This window comes from Mizuhopecten yessoensis, unplaced genomic scaffold, assembly GCF_002113885.1.
Source record: "Mizuhopecten yessoensis strain PY_sf001 unplaced genomic scaffold, ASM211388v2 scaffold11101, whole genome shotgun sequence".
In the NCBI taxonomy this organism is placed as follows: domain Eukaryota; kingdom Metazoa; phylum Mollusca; class Bivalvia; order Pectinida; family Pectinidae; genus Mizuhopecten; species Mizuhopecten yessoensis.
Genome location: NW_018408880.1, coordinates 2133332 through 2160866, shown reverse-complemented (window position 1 = coordinate 2160866; position 27535 = coordinate 2133332). Strand labels below are relative to the sequence as shown.

The window sequence follows — 27535 nt, the reverse complement described above, 5'->3', positions numbered from 1 at the left end:
GTCTCTGGGCACGTACTGCATCTGTAGTTAGCTAATCTAATTCCGTGCTCTGGGCAAAGATAACCCATCATTTTTTTTTCAGTTAAAGCTACTCGATATACTCGAGATCTCCTCTTTGAATAAATGATGGACCAGGAGCTGGGATAAAAATACTGTTTAGTTATTTCGGACGTAGCACTTCGTGCGAAATGGATTATAAATGAATTCATTATAAATACTGTCACAAAATAAACCGGATCCGGAAGTTAGCGAGAGAATAGTACTCAGAGTCACATGACTGTCACATGATTGGGAATCTCGTGATCTACAGCGCAGGGAGCAGACACACTAGACACAAGATAAACACGGAGGAGCTGATTAAACAGATAGGTATGTAACCGTTATCAGATCAAACAAAGAGACATGTCATTTGTTAAGGTAAATTTGAACTGTAGCAAGTTGCAAACAAAATTTTATATCACAAAACATTAAATACAGAAAAGTTGTAGTGAAGTTATGCTCCACCGGTTTTCTGTTCTGGCAATGTCAGTTAAGTATCCGGGTTCAATTAACAAAACACAAGCAGTAGTTGTGCTGCTTCTGCCATGTACGTGTTCTCATTCGTCTTGCCGAATATAATTGTCTACTTCATACTCTATTGCCCTAATCATAATACTAAGACATCGATGACTCGTGCTAATAGCTAGGCCTAATTGGTGTGTTCTTTGTTGTGTTTATACAGCATAAATTTGCATATCATATGGTTTTATTCTGACGTTTTAACCGCTTTTTATCATATCGGTCTGTCGTCGGTGACAGACCGATATAAAGAAAGTTAAAAAAAAAGTCAGAATAATTCGGACTAATGCTTTTGTTGTGATATAAATTATGTAATAGTGTATTGTGTTTGGATGTGATAAATTTAGTACATTTCTTACTTTGGATAGGTATATATCGTCTAGTCATCAGTTTCTGCGCGTTATGTATTTACGCGCAGCCATTTTATCAAGCTCGTAACTACATGACCTGATGGACACACCACAAGGATATTTTAGACGTTTGACATAAGAAATAATCACTGATTAAAAAAACACGCTTAAATATGCAGTTTTGCTTAATGCATTTTTTATCTTGCTCAAAATGAGCCCATACCTGAAAAATCAATGATATATCTCATTCATGAACCGGTCTTTTTTGTAGTCTGAAAAACGTACGAAAATGTCGTATGCAAATGAGGCCACATCTCCTTTCCGATTTTTTTCCACTTCCAAAGAGCCAAGAAGACATTCTTGTATTGATAAACAGTGTTTTTAATGAAACGTAAACCTTGTAATGCAATTAACTTCCAATTTTCACCAATTTTAAACAGAACAAAATGAGAAATAACTTACCATCAACCAAAACCGATATAAGACTGCAGAAAAAAATAATAACAGATTCTATATTATAACTAAATAAATAAATAAATATAATAAATAATTTTAAAAAAATACATGAATTGGTTCAATTTGACATCTTGAAAAATCAATTAAAAATGTGAAATTTAAAAAAAGTTATTTTGATAATTAATTTGACAATCAAAGATATTTTTTGTATTCCAAACGCAGCTTTTGTTCTTGCAGGTCACTGAAGAGAAGTTCTTTTTAGTGTATTCGAGTTATCTTTCTTTGAACACTAAATCAAAATAGACAAATGGAAACATATGACGCTACTTCCGATGGGAGAAATTTGTTAAAAATTGTTTGTTCTGATTTTTTTTTAAATACAGTTTTATGTTGCTAGTTTTTTGTTTCTATTAGTAGATTGTATACATGTTTATGACATTCATCCGTAATTTCAACAGTTTTCTGCCGATATGAGTACAAAATCGCGGATGCATCTTAAGTGCGCGGAAACCGGTAACCTGAGGATATATTAGACTGGCTACCTGCAGCCCCCAAGTTTTTATAAATAATTTCTCAACTGCATTTTACTATTAGCTTATCTCCCCAGGTTTCTAGAATCAGAAAGTGATCAAAATTATGAGTTATTTTTTTTATCTAAAGTATTCAATATTCTAGAGACAAGGGCCAGTCTAAGGTATATTTTCAGAAGTAAATTTATATAGTTTACCTTGGAGAGTGATCGTGACTTTAACAGTCCTGTGTTTTTACTGGACAATCACTGGGAAAATACCAACAAATAATTAACTTAATTTTATATATTTATGATAATGGACATGTTAATTGTCCACAGAAGCTAGTATATATCATACTGTAAATATTGTAATATCAACTGATATGGACACAGAGGCTTACAGCCTGCGTCCATTATTTATCGTATTAAATCGTGTCTTTGAAAATTTCTGGAAAAAAAATGTTTAATATAAAAAATTTATTAGAACAGGTTGGGTCATGGAAATCACCAAACTTTTTGTTTTTTTGCTTGGCAATATAATGTTATCCTGTTGTGGTCTGTATGTTGTGTTTACATAATATTTCGTTGTTGTAGAATGGAGAAAGTGTTGTTTCTTTGTGTTGTTTTAACACTCGGGATGGCTGAACATCTTCATCCACCAAGACAAGGACTCAAGGAATTTCTCGTAAGAGAGTGGGATCTCCTTGTGAACAAAGTCAACTTTGTCAACACTTCCTGGCAGGTAAATATATATATAAAATACAAATGTCTTCCTGCTTCAGACGGCTGCATACTGAGTTATTTATATATACCGCCCTTTTTATCACCAACAGCTGTTAACTTCCATCAGTCGAGTCCACGGGTTTCAAATGAGTTATGCAATTTTTTAAGTTATGCAAATTACACTGGAGTGACTTATTCAGCAAACTCTACTGGTCAGGCCCAAAAACAGACTATATTATTCTTATTTTGAAGATCGCAGGACTACCTCTTTTTGTTGCATAATTAGTCACTCCTGTATAATTTCTTCTGAACCTAAAAGTTGTCATGTCAAATAAGGGTAAAATGTTCTTAAACTATAAACCTTTTGAGATACAGTCATGCTGCATAAAATAATTTCAGATTATGTAATGATGTTACATAATATTACATATATATTGTAGCTATTGTGAAATGCTGATAGAAAATTTACATTATACGATAATAGTGGCACATATATTTAAGAATCCTCAAACCACTACCAAAATATGTAACTACATATTGGAATTTTTTTATCGGCATGACTATAGCTTTGATTAATCATTTCTGAAAAGAAAACAATACCTTGCCAGATTTTTATGAGAAATAACAAAGATAGAATATATAAAATATGATCAATAACAGTGTTCTGAGTGTAAAAAATGGAACGGGGCTAGAACATGATTCAAATCCTGGAATAAATTTTTTAAACTATTGCTCTTACAATTGAGCTACCTGGTCAACGGAAATGTCCAGGCCAAACTGTGCTATAGTAAATGCCAAACAGGAGTAAAGGGGAGGTTACTCTATAGGAAAAACACAGTGCAGTGGGACAGGGATCCTTAAGATGTACAGAAATGCAATATAGATTTATCAACTTTTCCCAATCACTGTAGCTGGGGTTCCAGACAGTTACCCATTAGTACTTGAGTTAGACTAACTGACTTTAGCAATATTATTATATAATACTCTATATTTCAAGGCAGGAGACAATTTCCCCAGAATCAGCAAATATGAACGTCTGGATTATGTCAAGAAACTTTGCGGAGCTTTGAAGACACCTGATAATTTAAAGCTACCCGAGAGGCCCCGTTTGACAGGAGTCCCTTTGCCAACAAGTTTTGATGCACGTAAGAAATGGACCAAATGTCCTACGATTAAAGAAGTTCGAGACCAAGGTGACTGCGGATCATGCTGGGTAAGAGATTTTTATTAATTTTAAAGTATTGCTTAGAATAGAATATTTAAGTAACAGCTTGATCCTTTTCGAATCAGCACAACAGAGTTCTACAGTAACTAAGGTCCTTTAGTGCATGACTAGTATATTCAGCGATGTTATTATTAATGGATCACCATGATCAAGAAGGGCCATGTGAGCTTATGCCTTGCTGCGGCGTCGGTCAACTTTTTCTTTTGAACGACTTCTTCTAAAGAACTGGAGGACCTAGGGTCATGATATTTTGCCAGTAGGTACCTGGAGTGGAGTGCTATAAAGTTTCTTCATTGAAATGACCTTGACCTACTTTCAAGGTCACGGGGGACAAATATGTTAAAAACTTTAAACAACAATATCCCAAGAACCATTTGGTCTACAGTCATGGTACCTGGGTATGTTATGTAGACCAGCTGTGTGAATCGTTTTCTTTATTACAGTTATATATTTTTAATGAGGTCAAAGGTCAACTTTAAGTGTTAGTTTGAATCAAAGGTCAATGTGGATTAAAAGCTTTAAAATTTCAAATTTCAAACAACAATATCTTAGAACCGTTGAAATGATGTTAAAATGTCTTGTGTTTTTAGTTTAGTTACCAAATTTGATCTGAAGTTACCTATATGTCGGTTTTATGTAACAAAAGAAACAGATGAGCGATACAGGCACTCTGTGCCTCTTGTACACTTTTGGTTTAGGGTAGTGTCTGTTGTCTTTTGTCAATTTTTTTCAGTTAAAAGACTACTTGTCCCAAATAACTAAAAGGATTTAGATTGAATACATGATATTTAGAATGCCTCATTTAAGGAGAATATAGTACAATTGAATATTGAGTGTGTCCTGTCTTGGAGCAGAAATGTGTGGTCCTGAATAGAGAAAAATGGGACTCAACTTTTAACTCCCTTGACTACAATCAAATGGATGATTAAGAACGAAGCGTTCTTGCTTCAAGGTGATTCAGTGTTGTTGAAATAAAGGATGTATCTAAAAATCTCCAACCCAATGGGAATGAGGAAGCACAGTAATGAGGATCAGTACAGCAAAAAGTTTTCCATTTTGTTTCTTTAAAAGACACAACATCACATTCAATAAGCAACTTGATGAATCATCTAGATCTGATGACATTACCAAGTACTATTGTTGCTACTTTTTGGACTAATTTGAAATTCAAGATGACTGCCACAGCATCTGATGGCTGGAGACCTTTCATCTAATTCAATTATACCTGATTAATTTCAATACACAACCGGATACATATTGCTTGACGTTAGAAATAGAATAAGTTTTGAAATGTATTACCCTATGTTTACAATGCAGGCCTTTGGGGCTGTGGAGGCAATGTCAGACCGAATCTGTATCGCGTCTAATGGAAAGGTTAATGCTCACATCTCCTCGGAGGATCTTCTGTCTTGCTGCTCTTCCTGTGGTATGGGGTAAGTATCTGGTCAGTCCACATGGCTGAACAGCAATAAGGATGTATTACTATTCAGTATTCATCTTATTAAAGTTTTTATTTAGAATTTGTTTTAAACAATCTGAAAAAGATTGTAAGTTTCAGTAGGTTTTGCAGAGCTGTTGGGTACACAAATCTATTGACATTGTATTCGAGTCAAACGTACATGGAACTGACTTTTGCCCTTGAATTATTGAATGACTGAGCATTGGAAAACCTTTATTATGCTTTTAAAGACCAAGCATATCCTTGTAAGAATATCTATCTGTTCAAACTCAACAAAAAATACATATAACTACCAATCTCATTTATTGTAAACCTTGGCATGTTAGGATACAGTCGTTATGTCCCTTGATTTTACAGCCCTTTTTCAAGTTATACTTCTTCTATCAATATTGTGAAATTGTTTTCATTGAAACTTTTTATCTATCCTATAAACATAAATTTGTGTGTGTGTAATCACTATGTTTTTGAGCTTGCCTGGCACAAAGGCTTAATTTAGTCATTTAAATATATTTAACCATTAACCCTTTTATCACTATGTAACTTTAGTAGACTCTACTATGCACTGATATAGATTAGTCCATTATGGTTTACAGTGTTGAATGGGTAAACTCATTCACCCCTGAAGACACATTTGAACTCTTCTAATTCAAAGGTAGGTATAGTTCATTATAAAATTTCAGGGGTGAATGAGTTAGGGTGACTGAGATGAGTGATAAGCTAAAAGACACTAAGTAGATATATGTAGTCTAATTAAAGGTTTTACCGTGATATTCTCATTTTGTTGACAGATGTGATGGTGGGTTCCCAGGATCAGCCTGGTCTTTCTTCAAGGGAAAGGGACTGGTGACCGGTGGTCAGTACAATTCTACACAGGTGAGTGGTAATCATCACATGTAAATATCTAAAGGATATTCATTTGGGTTTGTCTGTCTGTCACGCTTTGTTTCCGTGTCAACCGATTTTCTTCAAACTTGGCTAGAAGTTTGAATGCTTTAAGGGCTCAGTCAAATTCGATACCCAAATTCAGTGGACCCCATTTGGCGGAGTTATGTCCCCTTCAATAAGGAAAACAGTCATTATCTGCTGTTTCTCTTCATTAACTCTCACCAAGTTTGACAACCACAATTCCTTCAAACTTGATAACAATGTTCGTGTCCCTCTGTCTTTCCACCCATCTCGGGCACTCTTTGGCTTTCGTGTGATAATTGCTGTAGATATTGTTCAGATATAGTTCAACCAAATTCGGAATACACATCCGACTCATGCTAAGTTTTCCAACTGATGTGATTTTTGCATATTTACGGATAATCAATGAGGTATAGGTGGGGGTTTTTCTTTCAAGTTTCAAGCTATACATTATGTCTCATCAGTACGATACTCACATGTTTAAACCTAACCTCAATAACGTTAACCTACAATATGTCCTGCAAGCAGGGGATATAAATTCCACGAATTTGCTTGTTTTACTATATTAACATTGGCATGGCGATTTTTTGTTGATGGGGAAAATGCCATGCACCAGGAGATGCAAGTCTTAGAGTATTAATACAGCACAGACCAGAACTACAATATCTACAAATATAATATAAACAGACACTGCGGCTGGTGAAATATCACAGGGCATTGTGAGATTGATAAAGTAATTGTAAATGTGTAAAAAAAAAATGAGAAAATATTCCAAAAAATAATTTTATCACAACAACAAAAAAGGCAAAGATCTGCAATATCATACAAAATTCACATTGGTTAAAATAACCGATGAAAACAAAATTGTCTGTTAGACTGCATTGATCTAACCATGAAGGAATCAAATGATCTTCTCAATTTTTCCTTCCCTTTGCCAGACTTTTGTGGTGATGAAGTCTAGACTATACCTATATACTATGTCTTGTATCCCTTTACCTGTCACATGTCCTTAGTACATTGTATGTTGCATAAAACTAAATGTGCACATGTTATTTGAATGTACAGTCCATGTTTAATGAGACTTTAAAGAAAATATATTTATGTCATGTACTATACATATATCTTGAAATTAGTCCAAGGGGCCATTACATATCTCTGTCTCAAATGAGGAGGATGTGATTGCTAAATAATGATGAATTAGTATTTGTTGGCATTTCTACTGAACTGCATAAGACATATTGTATGTGTGAGATTATTGCCCTAATTTTAAAATAATGATTATCTTTGTTGTGCTTTGTACTTAAACAAATTCCCATCTGTCACAAGATTTTGGTGTGAAATTCACTTGATAAATGTGTGTTTCATGATAAGACTGCTTGTATCAATAAACTCCATGATCCCTTATAACCCTAAGGTCAAAGTCATGATTAAGGATCAGAGGTCAAACCCTGTCTGGCCAGTAGGGGCTCTGATCACCCTAAGCGTTTGTTCATGGTTGATTGTTCACACAGACCATGGCAATTGCAGTTACTTCAAAACTGCTTAATATTTTACTGGAAACAATTAACACATATTCTTTCTCATGAATGAGTTTCCCTGCGATTTAGAGCGAAAATGAATCCGTCACAAAAGTACCATGATTAACAGTATTTAAAGTCGATGTATGAGAAGCACAGTTTGCTAACGGAATTAGGGAGTTAATGTATTAGTGCAGTGTTTTTGTTACCTGCGTTTTACACTAGCCTGTTCCTTTAGCCATTGGGAAGATTAAGCATTGATTCCTGTATCAGACCACAGACCTTTGCCTGTAGGACGTTGGATCTCCTTTCCGGATAATTGTATTGGTTTACCAACATTTTTATTCCACTTTTTCATTATTTGCATTGAATTAAGAAGTCATTCCTCAGTCTTTGCTCATTTTGGAAAAATAGGGCACATTTTATCGAGGGGAAAGAAACAGCCTGTAAAACTGAGCAAAAAAGGTCACTGTAGTGAACTGAGGGTTCACTTTGCTTGTATTTGTATATAAATCATTTTATTTTCAGGGTTGTCGCCCATACAGTATAAAGCCCTGTGAACACCACACAACCGGGACCAGATTACCATGTGCTAAATCCATTGAACCAACTCCCAAATGTGAAATGTCCTGTCAGTCTTCCTACTCTGTGTCTTACACCAAGGACAAACACTTTGGTAGGAAAGGTCTTTTCTATGAAAAGGATTTTTTTGTTCTCATAAAATCCATTATGAGGCGTATTGGATAGTTATGGGATACATACCTGTAATACTGCTAATTCCTAACGTAACCTTCTCTATAATTTACCTCTTATAAAGTTAAGGTCATGTGTTTGTATGCATCTTTGTCATTTTGGATGAAAAGCTGTTGTTGAAAGCCTGGTTAACTTAAGCACAACTTAATACAACCCTTTCATCTCGTTTAATTTCAACAAGATTTAAATGAAAAACTAACATACTTTGTGCGGGGATTGAACATGTCCATCTGAACAGGAAAAATACAGAAATATTTCAAACTTTTCGAATAGTTTTCAAAATTGTGAAAATTTTGTTTTCAAATAGATTGCCGGTAACTAGCAAGGCTTTGAGCAACAGTGCCGCAAAAAATCTTGAAAACAACATTAACCTATATACATTTACTTTTATTAAGATTTAAACCCTCTTGTCTGTAGGGTCAAGCTCTTACTCCGTGTCCAGCGATGTAACGGATATCCAGACTGAGATCATGAGCCACGGACCAGTAGAAGGAGCCTTTACTGTGTATGCAGACTTTCCCACATACAAAAGTGGTGAGTGACGAAAAACAGAGAGTATTTGATCGTACCATAGATTAAGGATCCATGTACTACTGACAGTTTCTGTGATTTTGAATTTGAACCTTTTTTGACGATAGTTGTAATTAATTATTTTTGAAAAGAAATATACTACTGCAAAATTTTCATGAAAATATAATAAAGATGAAATTACAAAAAAAACATGTTTTGAGAGTTTGGAGCCATACTGGGATTCAAACCCCCAGACTCCCAATCATGCTATGGTTGCTGAAGCTGATATTCCTTATCAGCAGTACTTCCCTGGCCCAGATCTACTAAAACTTAAATTAAAGGGAGGTAATTACTGTGAGATTGAAACACAGAGCACCTCATTCCTGGCATCCTTCGAAAAAAATTGTGGGGAAATAAAATCTAATTTTAATCTGAAAAAAAATCATGATTTGACTGAATTAATGGTGTAGTCATTTTGAAAGTTTTTTAAGGCAAGACTTGAATAAAATTTTCTAAATTCGATGAGTGCCATTACTAAGAGATATACATATTTGTACAGTGAGTTCCTAAATATGGATAAGTCCTACAGGAAAACCATAAGTCCTTGATTAAAATGTATTTGTATCTGTGTTCCCAAATCTGCTGTGATGAAGTGTAAAAGGGATCACACTAAATGCTTCATCAGACTGATTTAGCTGTGGAAAGATAAAAGGTGTCATACCGAGACCTTATAAGCTGTAAAGACTAATCAATTTACAATTTCCCTTTTAAGCAAATAAGTGTTGTTTAAAAAATGATAATACCGACTAAGATCACAAAGGGGCTCATAAATGTTTAATTAACATCTTATGTTATTGGTTTTATTGTGTATTTTGACAACATCATCTTTGAGGCACAGTTATCTAGTGGTAGGACGCCAGGCTCTTGACTGAAGGGTTGCGGGTTTGATTCACGTCACAGCTTTGTGTTGCATCTTTGAGTAAGATACTTTACCCCGTTTGTTCCAGTCTACTCAGCTGTAAATGAGTACGTTGTTGGGCAGTGCTGGAATTGTTGAATGCTAGTTGTGAGCCCTTGTGTTATTTTATAAATATTCTGTACTAAAAAATGTACATATGCTGTGCGATTTTCATGACTTTATAATAAAATTCATTATTTTCGTTGATGACTTATTATTTAGCTTACCTGATAAAAAGCTTATACTAGGGCCTTTCATCTGACAGGGAGTTGAGAAAGATATTGGCTGCTTGCCACGGCGATTCACGTCACAGCTTTGTGTTGCATCTTTGAGTAAGATACTTTACCCCGTTTGTTCCAGTCTACTCAGCTGTAAATGAGTACGTTGTTGGGCAGTGCTGGAATTGTTGAATGCTAGTTGTGAGCCCTTGTGGTATCTTTTAAATATTCTGTACTAAAAAATGTACATATGCTGTGCGATTTTCATGACTTTATAATAAAATTCATTATTTTCGTTGATGACTTATTATTTAGCTTACCTGATAAAAAGCTTATACTAGGGCCTTTCATCTGACAGGGAGTTGAGAAAGATATTGGCTGCTTGCCACGGCGATTCACGTCACAGCTTTGTGTTGCATCTTTGAGTAAGATACTTTACCCCGTTTGTTCCAGTCTACTCAGCTGTAAATGAGTACGTTGTTGGGCAGTGCTGGAATTGTTGAATGCTAGTTGTGAGCCCTTGTGGTATCTTTTAAATATTCTGTACTAAAAAATGTACATATGCTGTGCGATTTTCATGACTTTATAATAAAATTCATTATTTTCGTTGATGACTTATTATTTAGCTTACCTGATAAAAAGCTTATACTAGGGCCTTTCATCTGACAGGGAGTTGAGAAAGATATTGGCTGCTTGCAAAGGCCCTATAACCACTGATAATAATTTGTGAACCGCTTTGAGACAATCCCTCTAGGAACTAGGTTGTGATAAAGCGATATATAAGACCCTATTATTATTATTATTATTTATCAACAGGAGTGTATAAGCACACCACAGGTTCTGAACTGGGAGGTCATGCCATCAGGATCTTGGGCTGGGGTGTTGAAGAAGGTGTCGACTACTGGCTTGTGGCCAACTCGTGGAACACTGATTGGGGAGACAATGGTATGTATCTAGTTTAAAAAAAAAAAAAAATGCAAATGCAGGGCAAAAATATTTCCAGATCTGATGGCCAGGGTCCTGTTTGTTTATGCAGAACAACCGGTTCATCTGTTTTTAAACATAATTTTGGGGTATAAATCCTGGCGGACCCGCAAAAGTTTATGCAGGCCTAGCTTGCATGGCTTTGGCAAGGCTCACCTGAAAACAGCATCAGATTACTGATTCCTACCTTATTTCATAAACAAACAACTGTTGTCCCATCGGTTCAACAGTTTGTATCGCGATAAACGAAGACGGCCGAGTAGATCGGGTGAAAGTTCATGTCTACATGGCCTTTGAACCTGAAAAAAAAAATCTATATTCACAACACACAATTTTATTACTTATCAAATGGAAAATAGACGAGCAAAATATCTTTGTACTGTTAAAAGACCATTGTGATAAAGACTAATTTGATGAAGTATACCTGTATGTCTATAACATTTGGACTTGTATTTGTCACATTCAGGATAGTTCTTTTTCAAATTCACATGCCCAAAGAATCACTTCTTTCAAAGGCTTTGATCTTGTACCGACTTGTATTACTAACACGCACAGAAGTATTTGATGTGTCTATTTTACTGTTGACGTTCAGTGATCTACTGTATAAGTGGAATTTTCGGCAGTGTTAAACAATGATCACGATTTTTCACATTTAATAAATGAGCATGAAAATGTCCATGCATGAATTAAAATCCATGTATTGTTGGTTATATTGAATACAGATAGATTACAGAACCATTTTCAATACAAACATTTCTACTTGTGAGAATTCTTACGTTTTACCGTGAATCTACAATCTGTACCTGCTTTTAGGTATCTATATATTCCGTCTTTGCGTATTGCAGAGTTATCTTCTCTTGTGAGCAGGTATTGATTGTAAAGTCATTGGTTTGTGTGAGAAAATTACGTCTTTTTCTCCAAAATTGATGACGTTACTCTCACAAACAAATGACGTAACAATCAATACCTGCTCACAAGAGAAGATAACTCTGCAATACGCAAAGACGGGATAGAGAGTACATATTTAAGTCTATAAAATGCCTGATTAGGAAACTCCTAATGTTCTTCCCTGGAATGCTGTCTCTCAGCCTCACCAAGGATGTTATAACAAATTCTGTTTGTTTGATAGGATTCTTCAAAATCCTGAGAGGACAAGACGAATGTGGTATTGAGTCCCAGATTGTTGCTGGTATCCCCAAGCTCTGAATCAGGGAAGGGAAGACAACTCCAGATCTCTATCAACGTTATACTACAGATGTACACCTAGTTTAACCTTGTTTTCTAAAGATAATTAAAAAACTTATTTTGAGATTTGGACAATTCTGTTGAATAATGTTTTTCTTTTTTTGCCTTCTGTAGATCACTCACACTTACACTTTTAGCTCTCATAACTACTCCCCTGTAATATATCCTGGAATTATTGTTGTCTTTCATTACTGGGTATGTTCTTACATTTTTACGACTTTAACAAACCAGTTCCATTGTAAGATTTTGTCTCCTTAACTTTCTTGCCTACTTTTTCGTTTGGGCGGTGTCTCTCTAGGCACCTCTGGCTAGCCTGTTGTCAGGATAATGTAACCGGGTGGAGTATCATGCTATCATGTCCAGGCTATAAATGTGGATAGAAATGATTTGTAAAACATGGTAATAGTTATTTCTTAGTTGATGCACCTTCCAAATTGTAATAACAGTTATATTATTTCTTGAGTCCGTTTGTTTTTGAGTTATCCCTAATTGTATAGATAATTGTATTGTAAAAGTCCAGTAGATTTTAAATGTTACCTGAAATAAGTTATATCGTTTACATTCCAATCTTTCCGCAAGTACTTAATGGCATGCTTTGAGAAAACTTTAAGAAATCAGAATTATAAGTCAGAAAATTAAAATCATGTCATTTCAATCAGATGGTTTAAATAAATATGTTTACACAACTATGCATTTAGGACAATCTCAGAAATATATATGTAAGGGAGGTAATTTGTGTTCACCACCACCTACTTGATCTTCTTGTGGCTTATTATGCAAATATACTAAAAATTATTTTAGATGCTTTTCGCTGCCAAGTAATCAGCATCATTTAGCAATTATAATTCCGCTCAACACCACCCCACCACCCCACCCCACTCCATCCCCTAAATCACGTATTCATTTCTGGAATATCCCTAACAAACATGTGTTTGAAGTTTAGCCTTTGCATTACAGTGGCATTGACAGCTTTATCTATTTAATATCAATAACTTCAGAAAAAATTAGTCGAGAATATAATTTCTTTTTTATTATATGTAAACCAAAACATGCCCCCTGTGCCTTTCCATTATGTACCACCTGGTGGTTTGTACCTGAAACAATTGTCCATTGTTCCAGTAGATAAACATTAATACCATACCAATTATTGTCTAATTTTTTAAACTTGATTTATATGTCATCAAAGTGAAGATTGTCATCTTTAAATTTTGTAAATTGTCAAAAATGTGATTCAAGCTTTTGAAGTAAACATTGCATTTTGTAACTTTCAATATTTCACCTTGATGCTTTTTTTTCTTTTTAGTTTTATTTTGTGAATGTGTTGGGTTATTTTCTAAATTCATATGTATCAGATTTTAGAAATTTTCATTTCAAATTAATCTTCAGGCAAAATACAAAAATAATGTGTCTATGAACATCCAGTAACATTCTACATACGGTAAACCTCTGGTCAGATCGAACAAAATTAAATAAATACTGTCAATATGTTCAAATTACACATATTATAGCCAATAAAATAAAGAATAGTTTGAACTATCTCGGTCGACATCGACATAAAACAAGGCAAACAGTCAAGTTGTCAATACGGAACAACGACAGCATATAGCGATATATTTGCAAATCTGGAGATGAGTATACATCATTTCAAAAAATTCTAAATAAATTTGAACTTTATAAAGGGTTTTAGAGATACCTTTCCCTTGTCCCTGTTTCTACACACGTTTCTGAACACATTAGCCTTGAATTTCCCTTTTGACCTGTAATATCACTGATGGGTCCTAAATGGCTATATTGTGCAGTAAAATATAGACTTTGTTTAGCTTTCTGGATTGATATCCCAATTGTTTGAATGTATGCTATCTTGTTTTGTATTTTTCATGGTGATTTAACTTACCAAATATCCTATCCGCTTGGGGTTTTTTTGGTGGTTTTTTTGCAAGGAACTAAAACAAATGATCACTTTTGTTTAATCTCATAACTATTTAAGCAGAACATGATATAAATGTTGTTTGCATTTATGTATTTTTGTTTAACATTCTTTCCAATCAACTCAAGTTTATATGTACATGTTCCTGGAAATTCGATCTGACGGCTAGTAGTGGTAATTTGAGGAGATTTGGCTTATTTTTAAAATGCTAAATCACTGCTTTGTTTTTGAGTACATTTTGTATTTATGCTTTATTTTATTTTCACCAATTTTATGTTATGCAAGTTTAGGTAAGAAACCAAGAAATAATCTCTGAAAATCTATTTATTTGAAATGCATTTTACACTATGCTACCATGTAAACATTTTACATTTCCAATTTTAAATCAAGAACAAAATGATTATGACAGAATTGAACTAAAATGAAAACAGAATTGAACTAAAATGAAGAAACCCTAAGAATTTTTACACCAAGGGTAAAGTGTTGAATTAATACTCTTATATACAGTATATTTTAGCTTCTGCTTTGTATAATCTCTTACATAGGGAAAAGTCCAGATAGATGATTGTAAATTATTTCTCAAAGTGGGGATAAAAAAAGTACAGAAACAATATTGTACCTGTGATAAAATTGTTATTTTCATATATCTTTTGTTTTTATAACTTTCTTTATGTCATTATTAAAACATTGTACAGGTTTATTTGAGTCCTGTTTAGAATGCTAGGGACTGTCTAATCTATGGTTCATCAGTTATAGAAATTAAAAGCAGTGCTACCTGTTTTTTTAGATGAAAAAAGTTTATCAAGATAAAGCATTATCTGCTTTTAAGTGTCAACCCACTTCATATTCTCTTCAATGAAATATAATAGTGCTAAGTTACTTTGTGCCATCATGTTATCTTATAAATATTCTGTACTAAAAAATGTACATATGTTGTGCGATTTTCATGACTTTATAATAAAATTCATTATTTTCGTTGATGACAGTTGACTTATTATTTAGCTTACCTGATCAAAAGGCTTATACAAGGGCCTTTCATCTGACATCTGTGTTTTAGCTTTTAATTGAAAGATCACATTACTAGTCCTGAATGGGTTTTTTTCAAAACTCGTGGCATTACTCCTGGGCCAAGGTACCGAATGTTACATTATGTAGCCTGTGACTCCCTAAGGAAAGAGAGGGATGGAATCCAAGAGGAAAAATGAGGGAAGGCCAGAGAGGTGGAGCTTTTTTTTTGTTCATGGTCAATGTTCATATGGATATTCCTCCGACTTCTGTTCAGACTTTTTAGCCCATCATCATTTGATGGTTGGCTTTTCAAATCATCATTTGTCTGTGACATGTTTCCATCCTTAAACAGTGCTTGTTATTGCTAAGTCTCAAAAAATGCTGGATGGGTATTTCTCAAATTTCATATGTAGCTTTCCCTTGGACTGTAGTTATGCGTGAAGCTATAGATATATATTTGCCAGGGAGCTAACTTGGATTTTGACAGTTCACATATATGATTGGTATTTCTGAAGTAATGTATTTCTGGTTTTTCCATATGTAGGATCCCTTGTGTCTAGTTGTGTATTTGTCATTTGAGACTAATCGGAAGAATAAGATGGCCAACAGGCAGCCATCTTTGATTTTGACAGTTCAAGTTTGTTATAATAACTGCAATTTCTCGTGAGGTCCTTCTCGACAGATCTTTCTCAAAAACATTGTACTGAGGGAATGCAGTGCTGACTGGAAAGAAAAGTGAATGTGAAAAATATTAACATTGTTAATTGATAAAATATCAACTGAACACAAATCTATTGACATTGTATTCGAGTCAAACGTACATGGAACTGACTTTTGCCCTTGAACTATTGACAGACTGAGCAAGAAAACCTGTATATGCTTTAAGACCAAGCATATCCTTGTATGAATATCTATCGGTTCAAACTCAACAAAAAATACATATAATTCTGTCAAATGATACCCGTTCTTCGATACTTACATTTTTGTTCCAAATCTGATGTGCACATATGCATATTTCAGAATATTTATTTGTACATCTAATTTAGCAGTTATGACAAAAAACTGGATATTTCCAACACTGCCTTTTAAATATTTTAGTATATAGTATACTATTTCCGAAGGATGAGAAATTAACTTCAGCATAATTGATACATTAACAATATAAGAAAATAGTAGAAGTTGCTAGAAGTAAGGGAGAAAGCTACTTAGACCAGTTTCAAAGAGAATAAGCCAAATGGCAAAACTTTTTTTGAAACACCCAAACTTGAAATTACGACTGATTTACCATAAGTAACTTATCAATTTATAAATATAATTGTTATATTGAGTAAACGCTCACACTGACAGCTAGCTTAGAAATTCAAAATGAAATACAAATTTTCAACAATCCTACCTTTCCTTTCTGATAATTGTTTTGATGTTTGTATGATAATGAATGAGTGTGTGTGTCTTTATATATATGGTTGTGTTATGTCATGTTATGTATATATATTGTAACTGTATTGTATAGTAATGTAAAAATCCTGTTACAAAATACTTGTCAAAAAATAAATTCTTTTGACAAAAAGTTATATTCATCTACAGTAGTATACATTTGTACTTCACATAAACAAACCTTGAAAAAATTCAGAGGATGAAACCACTTTATCTATTGCGATGAAAATGAACAAATTATATCAAACTATAGGGACATGTTTAATACCGTTATGTATGCGGCTGCTAACCATATTTGAACAATACTTCATCTTTTGTAACTTAAAATTCTCCATTTTAAACCCAACTATGCCATTGTTTGACAAGACACAATAAGAGTTGTTTCCCCTGGGCCAGAATGTTGCTATGTAGTATATATACCTAATACTAATTATGATTTTAATAGTAGTATTTGTTACAACTGAAATTATTGCATTGGATGCGCACGTTCTTTACGTATGCCACACCGCCTTTGTTGTCAATGCCAATAAATTCAAATTAATTATTTTCCGTCATATTTATCCGTATTTTACTCCGTCCCAACTACTGTAAGCAAGCAGTGTACACGAACTGGTTATAATATCATGCATTTTAGGCCTATCTTACGTTAGTATGGGTAAAAATAAATGGTAAGTATTGTGATGATAATTGTTTAATTACACTGCATGTATATAACTGCCAACACATAATAAGCTTAGTCCTTAGACAAGCAGATCATCTTCCTTATCCGACAACAATCTATAATTTATGCCGTGCATAACACGAGAGTTTTCATCCCTTTGCTGATGTAACGACTGTAATTAAAAACTTAAAAGCACAATACCAGTTGAAGAAACCATTACTCATGTGCCCTCAACTACATAACGAAGTCTGAAGTAACAAACGCTCACAGGTGCACACAGATCTGTATACCACTGTAACATATATTGTACATAATACACGGACAACTTGTATGTAATTGTACATAACAGGTCCAGTACACTCTGCCGATTGAGCTATACATGTATAGCTATGAAGACCTATATAGCTATATTCACCTATACATTATAGCTGTATTGAGCTATATTTTCTCATATTTCAATTTTCATTAAGTTTAAGCAAAGTCGCATAAAACAATAAGGTTAAAATATATGGTAATGTTGACTACAAAAAGCATACAGTTGGAGGTTTATTTTCATTTTTTATAAATGTAAAATTTCCGATTTTTTTACATCATTATTTTTTAAAACGAATGTTTATATCTACTGTCTTTTGTTATCAACCTAATGATACAATCTTCTTTTAAAAGCGACTTTGTTTCGTTTTCCTTAAAAAAGAAAATCACATGAAAATAGCTCAAAAGACCTATTTCAGATAGGTTAATAGAACTATTATAGGGCATTACAGCTATATAGCTCAATCGGCAGAGTGTACTGGACCTGCATAATATACAATGTATGTATACATAACATACAATGTACATAATATATTATTGACAAAGGTTGTATTTACTCCTGTAATAGGAGTGGAAAAATGCATGGCCAGTCAGGGATTTGAACTTGGGGACTAGTTTGTTCTGATGACACTAATTGAATATCTATACATGTATTTTTCACAGATCAATAATAACTATAAAATTTAGAATGTAAATATGCAGTGTCATAAAGCCATCACATAAATTATGTTTATGTAGCGTGTGTAATTGATCACTCCATAAATGACATCGCAATCAAATAGGAACAATCAACGTGGCTTCCGTCATTGTGAAGCGGACACAATTTTCATCATTTCAGAGGCGGCTTATTGCAAAATATTAGTTTAAGATCAGTCACAACTATACAGTTGACTTTGTATTATATGATAAAAAAATCTGTCATTCGTTTCCCTTCATATTATATTTATGATACTCGATTTGGATTTTTCATATTTGCTCACAGAGAGGCTGGCAAACATGAAAAATCCAAAACTTGTATCATAAATGTTATACGAAGTGAAAGTCATGACAGATCCTCTATGTATTGAACAACAGTGTGCTTTGTGGTTAATTTATGTAACCGAATGGTATTCATACTGTCATGAACATTGAAAAATGCTGTTCAATACGTATGTATAGGTAAATTAAAGTGTACATCATATACATTGTACACAGAAATAGTACCTAAAGTTTACATTTAGCATACAAATACAAATACATCATTTTGTTTTTAACCTGGACTTTTATTTATTTTATTTCAGACCCCTTGACTCTCTTACCGTCAGCATACCAGTCTATGGACTTATTCTTTCCAAAATCTTTTTTAAAATGCGGTGACTAACTATCATAATGACTTCAAACTCTGTGAATGATCCTTTACTGATGAGTGAAATTTACATCAATTGCAATATAAAGGCTGAAATGGGCGTTACTGATCCTGTAGAGTCGAGTTCTCATTATGGTGACAGTGAGGCACTGAGTGACCAAGGCAGTGTTAAGAATGGAGGAAGCGATCAGGAGGAGGCTTACGAACCAGAATCACGACGGGACAAGAAGCGGTTTTGCTGCGAGATTTGTGGTAAGAGATTTAGTGTAAAGGATCATTTGTACAACCATCTTCAGAGACACACAGATGTTAGCAAGTACAGGTGTGAAACCTGTGGGGAGGGATTCCTACAGTTAAGTAGCTTACAGAGTCACCTTGGTGTTCACCTGAGTGAGCATCCTCAGTCTTACTCATATAGAGGGCTCAGTGATGAGTTTAATAATGAACTGGCTGGAGGAGAGAAACAGGCAAGTGACACAGTAAAATGTCATAGTATTGTGTATGACAAGAAACCGACAAATCCAGATGAACAGGAAGAACAGATCAGAACAGATTGTGGAAATGAACCACTATATCATAATTCTGAGCCAGTAAACAAATCTTACAATAATGAGCTAGTAAATGAACCTTACAACAGTGAACAACGAAACAAAGCTTACAAAAATGAGCAAGGAAACGAAGCTTACAACAGTGAACTAGGAAATGAAGCTTACAACAGTGAACCAGGAAACGAAGCTTACAAAAGTGAGCAAGGAAACGAAGCTTACAAAAGTGAGCAAGGAAACGAACCTTACAACAGTGAACCAGGAAACGAACCTTACAACAGTGAGCCAGGAAATGAACCTTACAACAGTGAGCCAGGAAACGAACCTTACAACAGTGAACCAGGAAATGAAGCTTACAACAGTGAACCAGGAAATGAAGCTTACAACAGTGAACCAGGAAACGAACCTTACAACAGTGAACCAGGAAACGAAGCTTACAACAGTGAGCCAGGAAACGAAGCTTACAACAGTGAACCAGGAAACGAACCTTACAACAGTGAACTAGCAAACGAGTCTTACAAAAGTGAGTCAGAAAATGAAGCCTACGACAGTGAGCCAGGAAACGAACCTGATAAAATTGAACTTGAAAAAGAGCTCTTTACCTGTAAGAAATGTGGTAGAGAATTTTCTCAAATAGAACGTTTTCAGGAACATACCAGAAGTCACCAAAATGATAAACAATACCAGTGTGAGGTCTGCAGTAAAACTTTTCGTCAGCCGTGTGATTTAAAGAAACATTTCCGAATACATACTGGAGAAAAGCCTTTCAAATGTGAAATATGTGGTAAGGTATTCAGTGACAATGGTAACCTGCATAAACACTCAAGGGTTCATACAAAAGGGACGTATTCATGCGAAATTTGTGGTGTCTGCTTTCGCACAAAACCTAGTATGGTGAAACATTCTCGATCCCATTTGGGGGACAAGCCTTTTTCTTGTGAGATTTGCGGTAAGTGTTTTGCACGGAATGGTGGACTACGAGCACATCTTGAAATACACTCTGGGAAGAAACCTTTCCCATGTCATTTATGTGGGAAAGAATTTCGTCGGAAAGGAAACCTACAGGAACACATTGAATTACACACAGGAGAGAGAATGTTCACCTGTGGGATATGTCAGAAGGAATTCAGTATCAAAATTAATTTGAAAAAGCACCTGCGAACTCACACAGGAGAGAAACCATTCAAATGTAAAATCTGTTCCAGAGGGTTTAGTGAGAAAGGAAGTCTGCAAAAACACCATAGAATACACACAGGGGAAAAGCCGTACAAGTGTGAGGTTTGCGGGAAGGATTTCAGCATGAGTAGTAGTCTACAGAGACACACCCGTATACACACAGGAGAACGCCCCTATGGGTGTAATATCTGCGAAAAACGGTTCAACAAGAAGGAGATACTACAGGTACACATCAGGACACACACGGGTGAGAAACCGTACACATGTGCCGTATGTGACAAGCGTTTCAATGAGAGTGGTAGTCTCCAGATTCACATGCGAATTCATACGGGCGAAAAGCCTTACAAATGTCACCTTTGTGAGAAAGATTTCAGTCAGAGTAGCAGTTTAAGAAGACATGTAGAGTTACACATGTCCATGAGTAAACTAGACATTATACCGACACCTGAGACCTCCTTGATTGTGTAATGAAGTATACGTAATCAGGTCTGTTTTTTAAGTACATATATTTGTATTGACATCACTTCCATCAGGCATGGTTAATTTTGCCAGCATTATAACTCACTATACATGGTGACATGTACTAAATCAGGGATCAATCTAGATTTGATTCACTACCATTTATGGGTAGTTTCCCCTACAGAAGAAAATTCCCCTGTTATTTGCAATTTACCCTATGTGCTTCAAAATTCACCTATTTCAACAAGAAAATAGCCGTTTTTCTTCAACATATTTCCCCTATAATGCTTTCTTTAAAGAAAAACAGTATACACATGTATGTGAGACAAAATTTTATCTTTTACCTTTTACCTTCATGACACTAGAGCCTTGTATCAAAATTCCCCCAAATCTGAAAAAGAGTTGTTTTCCCTAAAACCTAGATTGATCCTTGTAAATATTAATTAGGTATCACTGCGCGAAGTGGAAGCTGTACATATAGCATATTTAATGCAAAAAAGTCAATGTGTTTCCCCTGTCACTATATTTAAGAAACTAAGCTTAGCCAGAGATTCCTCCGGCTCTGACACCAGACTTGGACAATTTGACAGATATATATATATAGATACCAGACATCAATCTGTCAAAATGAATTGAGTCTGTTATGTGGGCCAGAGGAAACTCAGGCTATATTGTATCCTAGCTTTTAAATCTATTACAGAATTTTTAACAAGAACTGTTACAGTTTTAAATGCTGTTTATAATCACTGTAAAAATACTCCATCGTCAGAGTTTTGCCTGACTGTACCTACCCAAATTTTTTAGCCAAAAGTGGAAATGTAACTTTTTTTGCTGACATTTAATAACAAAAATTAAATTATAAGTTGTTGACAATATATTCTGTGCATGTTTATCAGTAGTCTTCAGTGAAGAACAGATCTGGACTGTTCTATTAGTCCGATATATGCTAGTTGCATACTGGTATACACCGCAATTTAAAAATCAAGGGAGATAACTCTCACACAAATAGTATAGCAATATATATTGACCGTTTATTCAATAATAGTCATATATAGTTTATTACAATTGATACAGTATTGCTTCAGTCTGTATTTGTTCTTCAAATCGCTTTAGATTTTCAATAAATCCAACAACAAGCATTTGCGATGTCATTACGATAATGTCGGAAAGCGCTGGCCGATGATATTTATGTATATCTGCATAAACTAAAGGCAACCAGGCTAAACATTGGTGATGTGCAGAAAATATTGAGGCAGAGGGGTTCTGATTCCCTTTAAGAACTCATTGGTGCCTCACACAGAGTGTGATAGCAATACATTTAATCTTTTGGAATGGAATCAAAGCTATATAATATAAATATAGAGGTTTCCCCTACAAGCACTGGTCAGTTATTATGGTTATCTAACTCGTGTTTTTTCATTTTCAAATTGTGTAACGGCACAAGGTTTTCAGATCTAGAGTGTTTAACCAGATGACATCACAAAGCATGGTTACTTGACGTCATAATAAAAAGATTGACTGATGATACCTGTGTAACTACCAATTCTCAATGGAAGATGAAATCACAAAGCATGGTTACTTGACGTCATAATAAAAGGATTGACTGATGTTACCTGTGTAACTACGAATTCTTAATGGAAGATGACATCAAAAAGCATGGTTACTTGACGTCATAATAAAAAGATTGACTGATGATACCTGTGTAACTACCAATTCTCAATGGAAGATGACATCACAAAGCATGGTTACTTGACGTCATAATAAAAAGATTGACCGATGATACCAGTGTTACTACGAATTCTCAATGGAAGATGACATCACAAAGCATGGTTACTTGACGTCATAATAAAAAGATTGACCGATGATACCTGTGTAACTACGAATTCTCAATGGAAGATGACATCACAAAGCATTGTTACTTGACGTCATAATAAAAATATTGACTGATGTTACCAGTGTTACTACGAATTCTCAATGGAAGATGACATCACAAAGCATTGTTATTTGATGTCATAATAAAAATATTGACCGATGATACCAGTGTTACTACGAATTCTCAATGGAAGATGACATCAAAAAGCATGGTTACTTGACGTCATAATAAAAAATATTGACCGATGAAACCTGTGTTACCCACTAGTGGACAATCGCAAATGTTTACCAAACCCCTATACTTAGCAGGCCGAGGTTTATCCAATGAGTTGTGAGTTAAGAAACCTATAGTGGTCGTAGGAGAAAATTATATTCCAAATTTCCCTATCTATAGCAGTACACTTTTGTATCAGTATGTCTTAGAGAAAATGTCATTGACATGTAGCTCTCGTACAATACAATATTTTATCAGACAATTCCTGGGTTAAGTGCTATATATTATAGGCAATATGTCTATGTAATATCTTTAGTATATGTGACTGGTAACACGTACAATCGTTCTGGTGTCATACAGCAGCTGGTTTACAATGAAGTCACAATTACGATAAAATAAATGACATCATTAAAACTTGCTGATGTTCATGATCAGTGAAACTGTTAATATCTGGTATAATACTGGTGTATTTCTTTGTTTTGTGATACCGAGTAGTCATGTTCGATTTCATAAGATTTATTCAACTTGTCCCGAGATTTTAATTTTAGAATAGTTTCACTTATCGGTGCGTGAAAACTTAATAGTCATTTAATAAATCTTATATGAATTGGAAAGAGTGATTCTGCGTGATTGTGTTGAATTTATGTCTTGTTATGACTTTAATGTTGATGAGCGCTATAGAATAACTTATTTCTATGTTTTATAAAAATTAAATACATTATATAATAAAAATCTAAATAATATACTGTATTTACCCTGCAATAAGCCCAGTGGGCCAACACATGTTCTCAAAATAGGTGGATGGGCTTATTACAGGAGAAATATAGCTAGAGAACTGTTATTTATGGCCAGTACAGCGGATGTTTACTGTGTTATTATTGTGAATGGCTGGTCAATCTGTTTCTATTAAGTTGTTATAAGTATGTACAGGTCACTTGTACACAAAAATACTACAAAGGGGAATAACTGTTCACAAGAATACTACAAAGGGGAATAACTGTTCACAAGAATACTACAAACAATGATTACTGTACACAATTAAGTATAGTATGAAAGGGATGCACTGTACCGTAATATATCATAGGACTACTATACCCTCTTGTCTGTTCAGGAAATAGTGTACATGTCAAGCCAAAGCTATTGTTATAATTTGAAACCTAAGGTTAAATAAGAGCAAAAGTAACTGTGCCAAAAAGCTCAATGTTATATTGAGTTTTACATGTTGTCAGTATTTATGAATAATAATAAATGTCATATTCTTCATTGTTTTTCTTTATCTTTACAATTCATTAGTACACCAACTCACGTACCATTTAATGTATAACTGCACATTGGTATTTCTCTGCTAAACAACAACTGTACTATAATTTGTTTTGAAGACTGATTATGTTTTTAGCTCATTTGGTATGAGTGTTTGTGGGCTAAATCTATGTTGTGGTGTTTGTGGTCTATCAATACAGAATTTCTTTGAACAGCTTTATACTTTTTACAACCTAAGGACAAAGGACAATGTTAAGTATTGTAAAGCAATACAATAAACTGACCTTTAAACCATTGCTGACCTTCACCTTATATAATTAGCAGTACCGCTGTCTGACAAGATGGTTCCATTCTTTATCATAATGTGCCTAATTACAGCCCATTTTGTTACAGTACACGACAAACAGCTTAGTGGTGATGAATTCATATTTACTTTATATTAATACTTTTTAACTAGACTACCTCTGTTAAGCGACCTCATTTGTTAAGTGACCAGCTCTATTAGAGACCAGCTCTCTTAAGTGACCAACTCTGATCAGAGACCACCTTTGTTAAGTGACCACCTCATTAAGTAGACCACATCAGTAAGAAGACCACACTAGTTGAGCAAGTACCTTATTACAGCCCATTTTGTTACAGTACAAAAGTTAGTGATGAAAAATTACTATATATTAGCACTGTTTAACTTGACCACCTCTGTAAAGTGACCACATCTGTAAAGAAACCAAAATTGTTAAGCGACCACATATGTTTAACGACCACATCTGTTAAGAGACCACATCTGTAAAGCAACCACCTCTGTTAAGCAACTACCTTTGTTAAATGACCACCTCCATAGGAGTACACTTCTGTTGAAAGACCACATATGTTAAGCGACCACTCTGTTAAATGACCATCTCTGTAAAGTGGCCACCTCTGTTAAACGACCATCTCTGTAAAGTGACCACCTCTGTTAAGCAACCACCTATGTTAAGTGACCACCTCTGTTAAGCAACTATCTCTGTTCAGTGACTATCTTTGTTAAGTGACCACCTCTATAGGAGACCACCCCTGTTGTAAGACCTCCTCTGTTTGGATACCACACTCAAGCCTTTTAATTGGTGGCCTCTTTTACACAAATGTGATTTCGTATTTTCCAATGCATAGTTAGGTTTAGCAGTGGTTCAGGAGTGCTTTAATGTAGAATTAGATTAAACATTCTTTTTAACAGACACAGGTGTTAGATACAAAAATATGTGATGCCAATAAACCACAACTAGTATACAATATGTACACCTCATACGTTAGTCTGCATTTAGCACATGTGCACACAGACCATTACTCTTAGCTTGAAGATATCACGATATTTTGGGGGGCAGCTTTGTCCCCATCTGACACCATGTAACCAGATGCTCCTAGGATTTCACCGTATGTTTTCACTGTATGTTTTTCTTCTATGATGGACTTGAAGCTGATGTTATAACATAAATTCAATCCCACAAAGGTCACTACCGAAGGGCTTCTGGGTTCCACATGTTGCTGTAGATTAGAATTTGTGGTAAATCCTCTCCAGCAATGTGCTCACTTAAATGCTCTCTACCTAGTCTGAGTTTCCTCTGGCCCTGACATCAGACATTTATCTGTCAAAATGTCCAAGTCTGGTGTCAGGGCCAGAGGAAACTTGGGCTACTCTCAGAATCTCTCCCCTGTATGGGTAAGCATGTGTTTCTGAAGAGTTCCACTGATTGAATTTTATGTGTCCTAGCATGCTCGTGTAAATACCTTGGCAGAGTAAACCCCTTTCCACATGTGTCACAGGTATGGGGTTTCTCACCAAAGCACAGTAACCGATGTTTCTGAAGGCAGTCTTATTGATTAAAGCATTTATCCCAAAGATCACACATACATGCTTTATCATTGTCTTCAGAATGCATCAAGATGTGTTTCTGTAGAGTTATAATTATGTGCGAATCTTTTGCCATGCTCATCACACTTGAATGGTTTCTCCTCTGTATGTCTCTGTATGTTGTAAGAACAAGTGGGCTCCTTACATACCCCACAGATCTATACATCCTCTCCCCAGTGTTGTCCTCGTGCTGTCCAAATTCTTGTAGTTCCTTGGATGTCTGAACACATTAAGTTCTATTACCATGACAAGTTTGGTTTGAATTGTTTGGCATTTAATTTAACATTGTTTTTATCATTACTTCAGATCTTTTCGTTGACAAAATGAAGTTACCATCATAAGTGTCCAGCACTTATTCAGACTGATCCATACAATTGATTCTACATCGGTCCTGACATCCATCTTGTTAAGTTAGTTTGTCTGTATGAGGTAAAAAGATCAGTCCAGGAAAACATAGAAAAATAATTAAATAAGTAGTTGTTATTTTGTTGTAACTTTATTTTTAACTTGTTTATTTTTGTCCGTCGTCTGTCAACTTTTTCTTTGAATGCTTTTTTTTTTTCAAATATTATATTTCCCCCAGCCTTCTTCGTTGTAAGAACTGGAGGATCTAGGGCCATGATATTTGGCCAGTAGGTACCTGCGACAGAGTGCTTAACATTTTTCTTAAATAAATGACCTTAACCTACTTTCAAGGTCACATGGGTTAAATATGTAAAAACCTTTAAACAACTTCTTCTGAATTACCAAGAGGTCTAGAGCAATGCTATTTGGCCAGTAGGTACCTGGGTGGGACAGAGTGCTTTTAACTTCCCTCAAATATATTACTTTGACCTTATTTCAAGGTCACATGAATCAAAATTACAAAAAAAAAAACTTCTGATGAATAACCAGGAGGCCAGGAGAACAGATATTTGGCAAGTAGGTACCTGGGACAGAGTTATGTACATTTTCCTCAAATGAATTACCTTGACCTACGTTCAAGGTCACAGAAGACCAATATGTAAAAAAATAATATAACCACTTCTTCAGAATAAACAGGAGGCCCAGAGTAAAAAGACTTG

General features: G+C 34.8%; 2 protein-coding genes across 2 annotated transcripts; both read left to right on the top strand.

Moving 5' to 3' along the window:
• The first annotated feature begins 260 nt into the window (after positions 1-260).
• LOC110465747 (cathepsin B-like) lies at positions 261-15278 on the top strand. The gene is made up of 9 exons (XM_021521787.1): positions 261-369; positions 2470-2617; positions 3596-3811; positions 5141-5256; positions 6071-6155; positions 8234-8381; positions 8876-8992; positions 10961-11089; positions 12258-15278. Exons 2-9 carry the CDS (start codon positions 2471-2473, stop codon positions 12332-12334), a joined length of 1035 nt encoding a protein of 344 aa, XP_021377462.1. The 5' UTR covers positions 261-369; position 2470; the 3' UTR covers positions 12335-15278.
• Positions 15279-17321: 2043 nt separating this feature from the next.
• Positions 17322-24579, top strand: LOC110465803 (zinc finger protein 91-like). Its single transcript, XM_021521897.1, has 2 exons — positions 17322-17410; positions 18996-24579. The coding sequence occupies exon 2, from the start codon at positions 19084-19086 to the stop codon at positions 21247-21249; it is 2166 nt and encodes a 721-aa protein (XP_021377572.1). The 5' UTR covers positions 17322-17410; positions 18996-19083; the 3' UTR covers positions 21250-24579.
• Positions 24580-27535: the final 2956 nt, after the last annotated feature.